At 33.6% G+C, this 12,766-nt stretch overlaps 1 protein-coding gene across 3 annotated transcripts in view; it reads right to left on the bottom strand.

Moving 5' to 3' along the window:
• The window catches only part of LOC135922567 (polypeptide N-acetylgalactosaminyltransferase-like 6), a 77,496-nt gene that overhangs the window by 40,067 nt on the left and 24,663 nt on the right, over positions 1-12,766 (bottom strand). For all 3 annotated transcript variants that reach the window (XM_065456968.1, XM_065456969.1, XM_065456970.1), the window contains one exon: positions 1,207-1,360. In XM_065456968.1, the coding sequence (XP_065313040.1) occupies positions 1,207-1,360 (154 nt within the window). The remainder of the gene's footprint in view (positions 1-1,206; positions 1,361-12,766) is intronic.

Below are 12,766 nucleotides of genomic sequence, written 5' to 3'. Positions count from 1 at the left end.
AACATTAAATTTTTAATCTAATTTTTACATTAAAAAATTGAAAAACGGGATGCCTCCCAGAGTCGTAAAAGAATTATAAGATTCAAAAATATTATGAATCGGGAAAAAAATAAACCTTAATGTCCTTAGATGTAATTTTTGAATCGCAATTTAAAATCATGTTTAAGACGCAAGCTAAGGCGTACCGTTATAGTTTTCATTTAGCTTATAACTGGTTTCTGTTAATTGTCTGGAATTGATTAATGAATGATTAGAGATTAAAAGTACTAATCAGGCATATATTGACAAACCCCTGATATTCAATGTTTCTATAATTTTCGTTCTAGCATGACACCAATCTCATATTTTGCCAATAATAAGTTTTTAAACTATCTATCAAACGTTGAAGCACTAAAATGTAAAAAAAATACGCAATAATTAGTTAAAAGTCAGAGGCACTGGTTCCAGAAGTTTGGCTGACTTCATGCTTAAGGCATGATATCATAGTTTTAACAATGTAATACCAAAAATGAGTGTTCCAAAAAGATTGATTCATCTAACGCTTAGCGTGATACCATAGTTTCATTTAGTTATAACTTAGTTTCTTTTTTGTGGTTCTCAAAATTGATTGAGTAATCAATAAGTATTAGTCAGGAACTAAATATAAGCACAGACCTGATATTTAGATCTTCTAACTTCCCATTCTAGCAAGATTGTTAAACATTGAGAAATTTTTCAGAATAAATAGTTTCAGTCACTTTTTAATTGTAAGGTTTGCCATTTTGTTGCTAATATATTTTTTTGCTTCATACTGGTTAAAGAACTCTTTTAAGCATTGATTAAGCACGAAACATTTGCATATATTTTAGAATTAGTGCTTTCAATTAATTGTATAGCCTTTAACGAAGATAATATAAACAAAGATATTACATATTTATAAAAATAACCACAGATAAAAAAAATATTTAACTAGAAGGTGGGACCCGACCAAAGGTCGGACTGATGGTGGTTACTTTTTTCCGCAACCCCAGTTCTTGGATAATTCTGGCTAAGCCACTGCCAATTACCCAACTGAATATAGTTTAAAATAAATTTTTTGTGAATGAGCATCAGTTTATTTAGAGAGAAATATGTGAATAAAAAATGAGCAAGTAATGCTCGATTTGAAAAAGCCAAAAAATCTGTTTAAGAAAATAAGAACACTAAATGATTTAATTATTAATATACTCGGGATGCCTTATATCCTTGAGTGAGCGATCGAGAGAGATAAAGTCGGAAGCGTGAGCGTTAAATCCGTTGACGCTAAAAAGAGAGTCACGTAATTTTTTGACCTCGGGGTCATTAAGGTTCAGGTTAAAACTAGTGCCTTGTTCACCTGGTCCTTATTTTTTTTTAAATTTTAATAAGAATGACCGACTTATGATACTAAACTAGTATATAATAGCCCTGCATGGCGTTCCGGACGGCCCGTCCATAAAGATCGCCTCGTTCTATTTTGGATGGGGCGGACCTGTCCGTCCACAACTTTATTAACGGGGATTTTATATTAATTGAAATAAACATGAAATGAATGGGGGTTGTGACATGATATACGAATAGAAATAGAACAACAATGGTAGTATAGTAACTTGCCGAATATATTAAAAACTGCAACTTTACTAGGCTCGTTAATAAATATAAGGATAAATCCATATTTAAAACAAACATGTATAGAGGATTTAGTTATGTTTAGAAGGTGAAAGATAAAGGTTAGCGATGCAATATAGCGTATATATATAAAACTCTAATAACTTAAGAATAGTTAGCATTACTTTTTTGGAAATGTTTCATAAAGTTTAATTATTTATTGGAACATAAGTTAATCCATATTTTTTATACCAACCCTTATTATATACAAGAACATAATTCATTGCCTTCTAAATGCTAGGTAGCCGTTTAAATTTTACATAGACCCCGGCCCTGCCGGTCCGTTATCTATGGCTATCAATTTCTTCAACAATCGTTTTATAAATCAATTTGTGATATCGGTATTGTTTATTTTATTTGTAATTGGATAATATCATAAATAACTTGCTTAATTCCTTGTGAATTTATTATATCATTTATAGATTTAATTAGTTAGACATCTTGTTATTAGCAGATAGTATTAATCAAAATATATCGCCGTGGTGGCCTAATGGGTTAGATGTATACTTGGAAACAAGAAGGACGGAGAGGACGCAGGTCCAATCCTGGTAAGGAGCATAAAAACTTTCAGGTTTTTCTTCGATGACTGATGTGTAAAGACATATGGTAAGATAAATTTCGGAGCTTAGAGATGACACCCCGGTCACCGACAGGCCTGGACAGCCGGGTACTAAGGATACTTGTCCAATAAACAAAATGAAGGAAACAAATGAAAATATTAATCTGAAAACTAGGGCGTTCCCTCCAAGCGACGAGCAGGGTGTAGACCTCCATCCTGTGAAAAGTAAAGTAAAGGTCAAAGCAAAGAGATTAGCAAGTTTGATTATTGGGACGATTAAAGGTAAGACGAGAGAATTGGCATCAATGTTGAACAAGAGAAAAGTTGATATAGCGTGCATACAAGAGACGTGGAAAGGTCAGAAGACTTTAATGATTGGAGATGGGTATAAATTATACTATAATGGAATTGTTAGCAATAGGAACGGTGTCGGCATCATCTCAGTTAAGATCTAACCTCTTCAGTAGTAGAAGTCAACAGAATCTCTGATAGATTAATGAAGATAAAACTCTGCATTGGTCAATCAATACTACACATCCTTTCAGTATGTTCCTCAAACGGGTTGCAAGGAAGAAGAGAAAGAAGACTTTAGAGGCATCATGGTGGTTTAGGATATGGAGAAAGAAATGATGGACAGCTTGTACTGAAATTTGCGCAAGCCTTCGACCTTGCCTTAACCAACACCTATTATAAGAAAAAAGATAGTCATCAAATAAAATGGTACAAGGAAAACACAAATAGATTACATGCTAATCTCTCGCAGAAGATTAAAAGATGTAATAGACTGCAAAGTCATCCCAGGAGAAGATATCGCCGCGCAATACAAGCTATAATGGATTTACACATCACAAATAAATCCACTCAAAGAACAATGACAGATGCCTTTGCAATCAACAAACATTTAAACAATAGATTCCTCACAAGTCAGTGAAAAAATGTGAACAGACCTTGCATCCAGATTAATAGACACTGCCATATCGACACTAGGCTTGACAAGAGGAGGCAACAAATCATACAAAGAACTATGGTGGTGGAATAAAGAGGTACAAACCACTATAAAGGAGAAAAAGGCCCTATATAAAATAAGGTACAAATCCAAAAACCCAGATGACAAGACAAATTACAAAAAATCCAAGAGAATAGCTACAAATGCGGTGGCTAGGGCCAAAGCTATGGCATACGATGACATGTATGAAGAACTACATAACAAAGAAGGGCAAAATAAAATATACAAATTAAATCAAAAATAAAGATGGGAAATTGATAATAAAGGAAAAAGAAATAATGAATAGATGCTTCTCAACTTTAATCCCCACACTACATTTAGATGAACACTCCCATGTCAAAATCTTGTACAACCAATAACAGAACAAAGCTAGGGGAACAGATGATATTCCAATAGAAAGCCTTAAAGCACTAGGACATTTCCTCACAAATCTATACAATAAAATACTTGAGGGGATCCACACAATTGTCAAATTACAGGGGCATAAAACTAATGTCACACTGTCTAAAACTATACGAAAAAATAATAGAAAAAAGATTAAGAGATATAAGACTCAGTTTGGTTTTATGCCTGGAAGATCAACAACCACGCAATTAGGTAAATGAGTGAAAAATACAGGGAAAAGAACAAAAAGCTACACATGGTCTTTCTCGATCTAAAAAAGGCCTTCGATAGAATCCCAAGAAAACTTATCTGGTGGGCGCTACGCCAGAAAAAGGTTCCTAAAAATATATAAGAATAATACAGGATATGTATATAGGCCATATAACAATGGTCCGTAGCACAACAGGTAGTTCAGCTATAAATTAGATAAAAGAGATTGTATGAATAACATAAAGTGGAGAGAGATGTTGAAGGAGCTTACCACCAGAAAAGGTGAAAGCTAAAGAGAAAAAAAAATATTAAAAAATAAATCAAAATAGCTTGAAATTCAAAAAATATATCAGCAGGGAAATCTAATAGTTTACATGATTATGGAAATATAAACGGCGTCAAACAAAAATACTTCTTGAAAGAGTTCATTGAATATAATTCAAAGTAATTTTAATTGGATATTATAATTTAATAAATGTAATTTTTGAAAAGAAAATTACTAATAAAAAAATCGAAAAGAGGACATGATGTCCTATGTTTCAACCATTTAGAATATACTATTTATAGGATAGTAAATTTAATATAATATTATCGTTGTAGAAATAAAAGTTGCTTGGGACGAGGTAATTTTCAGAGGTATGTTTACAGAAACCCAGAATCACACCATATAGAAAGTTGTAAATCACATTTTAGGAAATTTTTTAAATAATTTCACTATGAAACTTATTATTTCATAACTTTGTGGGTGCATCCGATACCCAATCATTAAGTCAATTCAAACCAACACTTACAACCAAAATACAACCTGTGTCAATAAGTATTATTCTAAGAGAGAATCCATATATTATAAATGTAGCCAACATTCATGTAATGGACGTGCAATATTGATTCAATATGAGAAAGTGCATTGGGGTAGTTGGTAATATTTGGCTTTATTTCAAGCTTCCCACATAAAATTCTGTCGTAAATACTTATTGATTATAACGAATTTAGTTCCATCGCATTTTTAAGGCTATTTCTAGTTTCTAGGCTTAAAAATTCATCCAGGTTCCTTCACGTTCATGTCCTATTATTGTTATATCACTGTAGAAGCTCTGATTGTAAATTTTGCACGGCCAGTAAATGAGTGTTCAAATTTATAACATATGGATTCTTTTTTAGAATAATTTTTATTGATGTATGTTGTTTTATATTTTGATTAAGGGATAGTTGTGGGTATTCAGACACACATACAGTAGTTATCAACTAAAAACTAAGTGTCACAGTATTATTATTTAAAAAATTTACCAACTGGTGAAAATTTTTAACAATAGTGTGATTTAGGTTTCAGTAAATATGCCTAATAGTAATATATCTCGTTCGACCTGACTTCCTTTTCTTCGTCGAAAATACAATATGGAAGTACTTATTCTATGGATAGTATTCCTAAACGATTAAAATGCAGAACATCATTTGCTATTGTCGATTTTTACAAGTTATCATGTTTCCCAAAATTACATTACGAAATTATATGTTATAGTTACAATTGCTTATTTTGAATGATATTTGGGTTATTTCTTTTCTCAGGTAGTATTTGAGTATTGGCTGACAGGCAGTATTTCAAAATTGGCTGACATCGTTTGTATTTACATTATTATGATAATTATAAAATAAAATATTTTTAAACTTTAAATTTCCTCGCACTTCAAATAGACCATAATCATAGGAATGAATGAAACTTTTACGATCAAAGACTCAGAAATGAAAATATTTTATTGAATTTATTTGGGTGAGATAACACATAAAAAAAACTAGTATGGCAAAAATTGGTTTCCTACCTATTAAATAATTTACGTTATGTCTTAATGCACGAGATAAACCATCAAGGCACTATATATTAGGGCTGTGCCGATCCACATATTTTTTACCGATCCGATCCGATATTGGTTCAAAACCGATCCGATATTTATATTAATTTTTTACCACCCCTCTTTGAACCAAATGTAATTAATAAATCAATATTTTTTATGCATAAAAGAATTATGCATAATTTAATTTTTTTATTTCAACAATAATTTTAAAAAAAATATATAATAATATATCCATTTTATGTTGGTTTATAAAATTGTAATATTTAATATATAAAATTATAATATATTAGATTTTTTTAATAAATATAAGAGCCTCTAGATTTTCAGGCAATAGGCTTCTACGATGAGGACTATCAATATCCCCTGCCGTACTGAAGGCAGACTCAGATGGGACACTTGTTGCTGGAGGAGCCATAAATTTACGTGCAAGTGTTGATAAAGTTGGAAATTTTACAGCATTAACTCTCCAATATTCAAGTGGATTCACTGGGGATATAATATTAATATCATCAATGTTATTCGAGTTTGCTAAATAAATAACACAAATATAAAATTAGCATTTATAAAATAGTGGGTTTCATACAAACCCGATCTTTTGTTGATTTTGAAAAATCACCCAAACAAATGGGTCAATCATAGCCCAACCAAGCAATATTTAAATTAATATAATATATTGTCATACTTTCTATATATAAAGATTCTTTTAAATATTCCTTGATTTCTATTAGGTATGGCAGGTCATCATTTACATTACTATCGATTTCATTTATTACTAGTTTTTCTTTGATTTTCAATTTATAAGCATCCCTTAAATTAAATTTGCATTTTTTAATGTTATGTGGAACATTTTTCTCATTGTCATTACCTAAGTTAACAATAAAATCTAAATTTATTTTAAAAATATAAAACCTGGCGAATCTTTATTAGAAATTGGAAGTTGAACATTATCATCACCTTTAAAAAAAGACTCACATGCAGTCCTGAGCTTTTCTATGTATGATATGTTTTTTGGCAAAAAGAAATCCTTATATCGAGGATCAAGTAATGTTGCGACAACATAATTGTCATCATCATAAATATCAAAAAACCGAGTTGTTAATTGATTATTAGTGGTATTCTTCATAGTCTGCACACCTCTATCTGTGTCCCCATTAATTGTTAATTCACTTTTCAGAATTTCAACAAAGGGTATAACATTGCTAATTGAACATGATTCCGTACTTATTTCTTTTGTTACTCTCTGAATTGGTTCAAGAACATCAATTACCCTTTCTGCTAATTCCCACTCATATAATGAGAGATTTCCCAAATTAGGATTATCGATAATGAACAGCTGTACCGCCCTTTTTTGTTCTATCAATCTTTCGAGCATATAATAGGTAGAATCCCAACGGGTGGGCACATCCTGGATTAATTTGTGCTGGGCTAGACTTAATCGAATTTGGATTTCTTTTAGACAATTTTGTGCAATAGAAGAATGTTTAAAGTGTCCTACTATTTTTCTAACCCGGGCAAGCATGTCAATAATAGATCTCTGTGATAAAATTGCTGCCTGTGCAACCAATTGCAAACTATGTGCAAAACAAGAAACGCTTTGAAATTTCCCATTTTTCATGGCCAAAGTTATATTGGGTGCATTATCTCTAATGATTAGGTGTATTTTTTTTTCTTTATACCCCAATAATTAATAATTTCATCTAAAATTTGAGCAATATTTATTGCTGTATGCGACTCATTAAATGTTTTAACATTTAGAACTCTATTAATTTGTTGAAAATTTTGGTTTATATAGTGGCATGTTAATGAGATGTGAGAATCGCCACCTGAATTTCTAGTCCATATATCTACCGTAAAGGATAAAAAAGAATCGTCAACCAAAATTTCTTTACAAATTTTTTCGGAGAGTTTTTCATATATATCCGGAATAACTCCTTGCGAAAAATACTTTCTATTGGGAATTTTGTAATTTGGACATAAATGATGTAAAAGCCTTTTAAAGCCTATATCCTCCAAGATAGAAATCGGCTGATGGTCACATGCTATCATTTCCCCTATAAATTTAGAAATTATTATTGATTTAGGATCAGAATGTTTCCAAATATTAGTTTTATTAAGAATGGCTGATATTGTTGGCTGACTTTCAGGGCTCTTTTTTTTAAAAATTTGATTTGTTTTTTCTAATATTTCTCGTTCTTTTTGTGATAGCTCTTCGAATTCCTTTTGATGGCAACGCTTCAGATGTTTACTAATGTTAGTTGTATTGAACGAATTTTTCAGTATTCCTCCCCGTGAAATTAGAATTCCGCAGATGACGCATTTTGCAAAATTACCTTCATCTTTATCAAAATATTTCCATAATTCAGAAACCATATTTAAAATAATTTTTATTTAAAGTATAAATAATAAAATTGGTGTTATTTTTTTAAAAAATTAAAAATAAATAAAACTTTGGGTGTTCCTTTCTATTTTTATAAAAAAACTTGTAAAATCTATTTAAAAAAATAAATAACATTTGCATTGTTTAAAAAAAAATTATTTATAAAATATTATTAATGTAAAAAACCATTACATTTATTAAACAAATAACCAACCTCTATCAAACACCAACCAACCCCAACAACCTTTATGCCCATTCTTTCCTCTCATATTTAATAACCTTATCTTTACAACATCATTATTCTCTGCAGATTATTTCTTCCTAGTCCCTGTCACATCCCCATTCTCAACACAATTATTCACAACCTTTCTTTATCCACACAATGGAACGCTGCCCCACGTGTTCCAAAAACATAAAAATCACCAAATCCGGCCTTTTCACCAAGCACAAATCCAAAGGCAGTGCTTGTCCTGAGTCTGGAAAGCGTCCTTCCCCTCCCTTCCAAAATCCCCTCTCCATTTTTTCTACTCACAGTTATACTTCCACCTCATCCAATAACGCCCACATACCAACCACATCAGACACATTCATTTCCCTTTCACCTACCACTCACGTCGACATCATTAACTTTCTAAAATCCGACAAACCTCCCATTATTTCTAGAATTCCCAAAGGCTCTAGAATACAAGTAGCCAAAGCTCTCTCTACCTGTCTTCATTCACTATTAAATAACTTTTCCTCTCTAGATCATTGGCTCAAACTTTTTTCATTTTCTTTCACGACTCTCCAACCTCCCAATCCTGAGATTCACAAATCTTTAACCCAACAAATTAAAGACGCAACCATACACCCCCTCACCCTCACATCCACTTTTTCTCCTCATAATTCTAAAAAACTTTCCAGCCTCCAATTAAAGGCTAAGATAATTTCTAACAAAATAAACAATCTAAACATCAAATCTGCTCTCCGCTTACTAGCATGTGACGACTCAATTGCAACCAGTAATGAGGAGAGCTACAACAAACTTAAACTTAAGCACCCTCCTGGAGGTGACCTCATACCTCCTCCTCCGCCCAACATATTTCCCACTAATTTCACCCCCGTCGAGGTGCGCAAAAGTATCCTATCCTTTCATCATGACTCCTCGCCCGGGTATGATGGGCTTCGCCCCATCTTCCTCCAGGACCTTACATCCCCCCTCATAGTCAGCCAGGTCCCTATTTTACAGAATCTAACAACATTCTGCAACAAAATTGCACATGGACCTGTTCCCGAATCCATCAGGCCACTCCTGTTCGGCGCTAAATTAATCGCACTCGAAAAGCCGAACAAAGACATCCGGCCGATAGCAATCGGGACCGTATTCCGTCGCCTCGTTGCTAAACTCATAGCTTCCAAAATTAAGGACAACGCAGCCTTAATTTTAGCACCCCATCAACTCGGTATTGGCATCCAGGGAGGTTGCGAAATAGCCACACACGCTACTCGCATCCATCTCCAAACCAACCCTAGCGACGAAATCCTCGTCAAAATTGATTTTTCTAACGCCTTCAACTCCATTCGCCGTTCCCACTTTCTTCCACAAATATACCACTCATTTCCCACCTTCTCCCAATTTTTCCACTCATGCTATTCCAAGCCATCTCATCTCCAATTCAACAACTACTTACTTTCATCATCTGAAGGGATCCAGCAAGGCGATCCTCTAGGCTCGATACTTTTCTGCATTGGAATCAACGAAATGGTCAAAAACATTTCTACCAACTGCAATCTTCCACTCCACACTTGGTACATCGACGACGGAATGTTCTGCGGCTCCCCTCACGAGGTCGCCAAGGCCCTCGCCATCATTAATACACATTCCGCCGCAATTGGACTTTCACTTAACGAACAAAAAACAGAGATCTGTCCACTTCATTGTTCCATCCCATTCACCCATAACTTCCTTACAACCGAGCTATCATCCCTCACTCATCTCGGCTCACCTGTCGGTGGCTTGCAATCCATTAATCACTTCTTCTCTAACGCGTCATCTAGCTTACTTCATTTCAAAAACATCTCTAAATTTCTCCCTCGCCATCAAGCTTTTTTTCTCCTCAAAAACTTTTACTACATTCCTAAAATTCTTTACGCTCTTCGATCCACCTCAATCTTTAAATTTCCCGACTCACTAAAATCATTTGAAACTTCCGTCAAATCTCTTGCCGAAGAGATCCTTAATCTTCGCTTCAACCATAATTCATGGCTACAAGCATCACTTCCATGCAAGCTCGGGGGCATCGGCTTACGCTCACCTTTAACTCTTTCCATCAGTGGATTCATCGCCTCCCGCCTCTCATCTGACTCACACATTAGCCAGCTTTCTCACTTTCCTGACCCATTATTAGCTGAAGCCCAGACCATTTGGGACAATTCCGTTGTCCCAAACACTCCTCGACCCTCCTCCTGTTTACAGAGAGACTGGGATACTCCACTCAATGAAGGCTCCGTCGCTTACCTAAAATCGAGCCTTCATGACGACGATCTCACAGTCTTTCACCAATTAAACCAAGGATCGGGTTACGAGTTTTTGGAAACTATACCCTCCAACAACCTCGACTTATTGCTGACCGCTGACGAGCTAAGATTTGCCATTGGATTACGGCTCAATTGCGAAATTATTCTACCATACCAATGCAAACACTGCGAAACCAGCGTCGATCGCAAGGGCAGACATTGCCTCCATTGCCGCTTTTGCCGAGGCCGTTTTCCACGGCACACCAATTGCAATGACATCATATTGCGCGCTCTCAAATCCGCAGGCATTCCATCAAGACTTGAACCGACCGGCATTTTTAGATCCGACGGAAAACGTCCTGATGGAATGTCCTAGATTCCTTGGTCAAGGGGCCAGCTACTAGTCTGGGACTTCACCTGCATAGACCCAAATGCACCATCCAACCACAACGTCGATGCCCTCGCTCTAGCAGAAACTCGTAAAACTATCAAATATAGTTCCATAGACCCCTCTTTCTTATTCATACCTATCGCCTGCTCTACTCTTACCACCTTCGGTAGCAAAGCTCTAAGTTTTTTTAAAGAATTAGGCAAACGGATTCGGGAAAAAACCGATCAGCCTAAAGAGTCCCTTTTCTTACGACAAAGACTTGCTACCGCCATCATTCGCTCTAACTACCTAAGTTTCATCTCTTCCATTGAATAATCTCCTATGTCTATGCTCTCTCTCTCCCTTCTCTTTCCTAGTTTCCATTCTTTTATCCCTTACCCTCTTTCGCAAATTATATTTTTATATTTTTTTTACCTTTATTAATTTTACCATATAAAAAAATTTATTATTTACTATAAACTTTTAACATTATCAGCAACTATTGAAATAAAGAGAGAATTTACCCAAAATAGAAACTCGAAAAAATTTATTTTTTTTTAAAATATTTTAAAAAAATTTTTTTTTATTAAAAAATAATAATTCAAAGTTTCATTACTCAAAAGTTTTATAAGAATTGCATTTTTAGTAAAAGGATCGGATCGGGTTTTTTACAGGTATCGGGCCGATCCGATATTTTTGAAAAACGCCAAATATCAGGACCGATCCGATCCGATATTTAATATCGGCACAGCCCTACTATATATTATTATTAATATATTACTTTTATTTACCCTATATTGCGACCCGAAAGCAATCTATTCGATGTCTTTTTTAATGGGCATATTTTTGCTTACAGATTTATTAACTTGCATGGAAGAAACAACTTAAGTTTTAAAAATAATCTCTTATACTCCTCATTTTTGATATGAATATAAATAATTTGTTTCATACAATAGAAATATATAGACTGTGTCCTCAGCCGTCTATGTAGCTTCCTCTAAACAGAATATATATTCTAAAAGAGGCTATTTAGATTTAATACGTAACTTAAAACAAAACAGAATAGGGTGCCTAGTTTAAATTTAATAAGACTGGTCTAAAACAAAGATAAGTTTCAAAAATAAGACGAACCAGGGGACACAGATATAGTGCTTATTTTCTAAATTAAAATTTCCTTAATTGATAACAAAGATTTACAAGCCCGAAATAAGGACCGGACCATAAAATGGAATTATTTTTAAAAATCCAGACCTGGCCCCGATTATCTTCTTTTTTAAAAAAAACCCGGATCGGACCAGATTTTTTGAGAATAATTTTAAATTCTATATACTTAACTAAGTTGGAAGATCGTATAATGAATCATTTAACATAAATTCGCTGCTCATAACGGTTTTCCGTAAATTAAAAAATGGCTGATTACAGGATCGCTACCGACATCTAATCAAAATCGGTTGTAAAGTATAGCGCCAAAGAATAGGCAAGACAATATTACTTGATATTTTGATTTTGTATTATATTATTATGGAACATATACATTTAAATTATTATTAAATACCATATTTAAAGCAAATTTCAATTTTTTTTTATATTTAAATTGCATGACTTGTATCATAATGGCATTATAATCAGGTGATATGTATTTAATTGTGAAATGCAAAAAAAAAAATTCGGAAAAAATGATAAGCTGGCCTCAAATTTGTTGTCATTATTTTTAATCATCTGCTACAAATCTTTTTTTTTGGGGGGGGGGGGAAGGGGGGAAGAGTAAGGTCAGGAATGTTAGTTTAAAAAAAACTATAACTACTAAAGTTATTGTTGCTTAAAAATAAAATGTAACGCTTATATTAAC

This window comes from Gordionus sp. m RMFG-2023, chromosome 1, assembly GCF_954871325.1.
Source record: "Gordionus sp. m RMFG-2023 chromosome 1, tfGorSpeb1-WG-v2, whole genome shotgun sequence".
NCBI classification, from domain to species: domain Eukaryota; kingdom Metazoa; phylum Nematomorpha; class Gordioida; order Chordodea; family Parachordodidae; genus Gordionus; species Gordionus sp. m RMFG-2023.
This window is presented reverse-complemented; position numbering and strand designations above follow the sequence as displayed.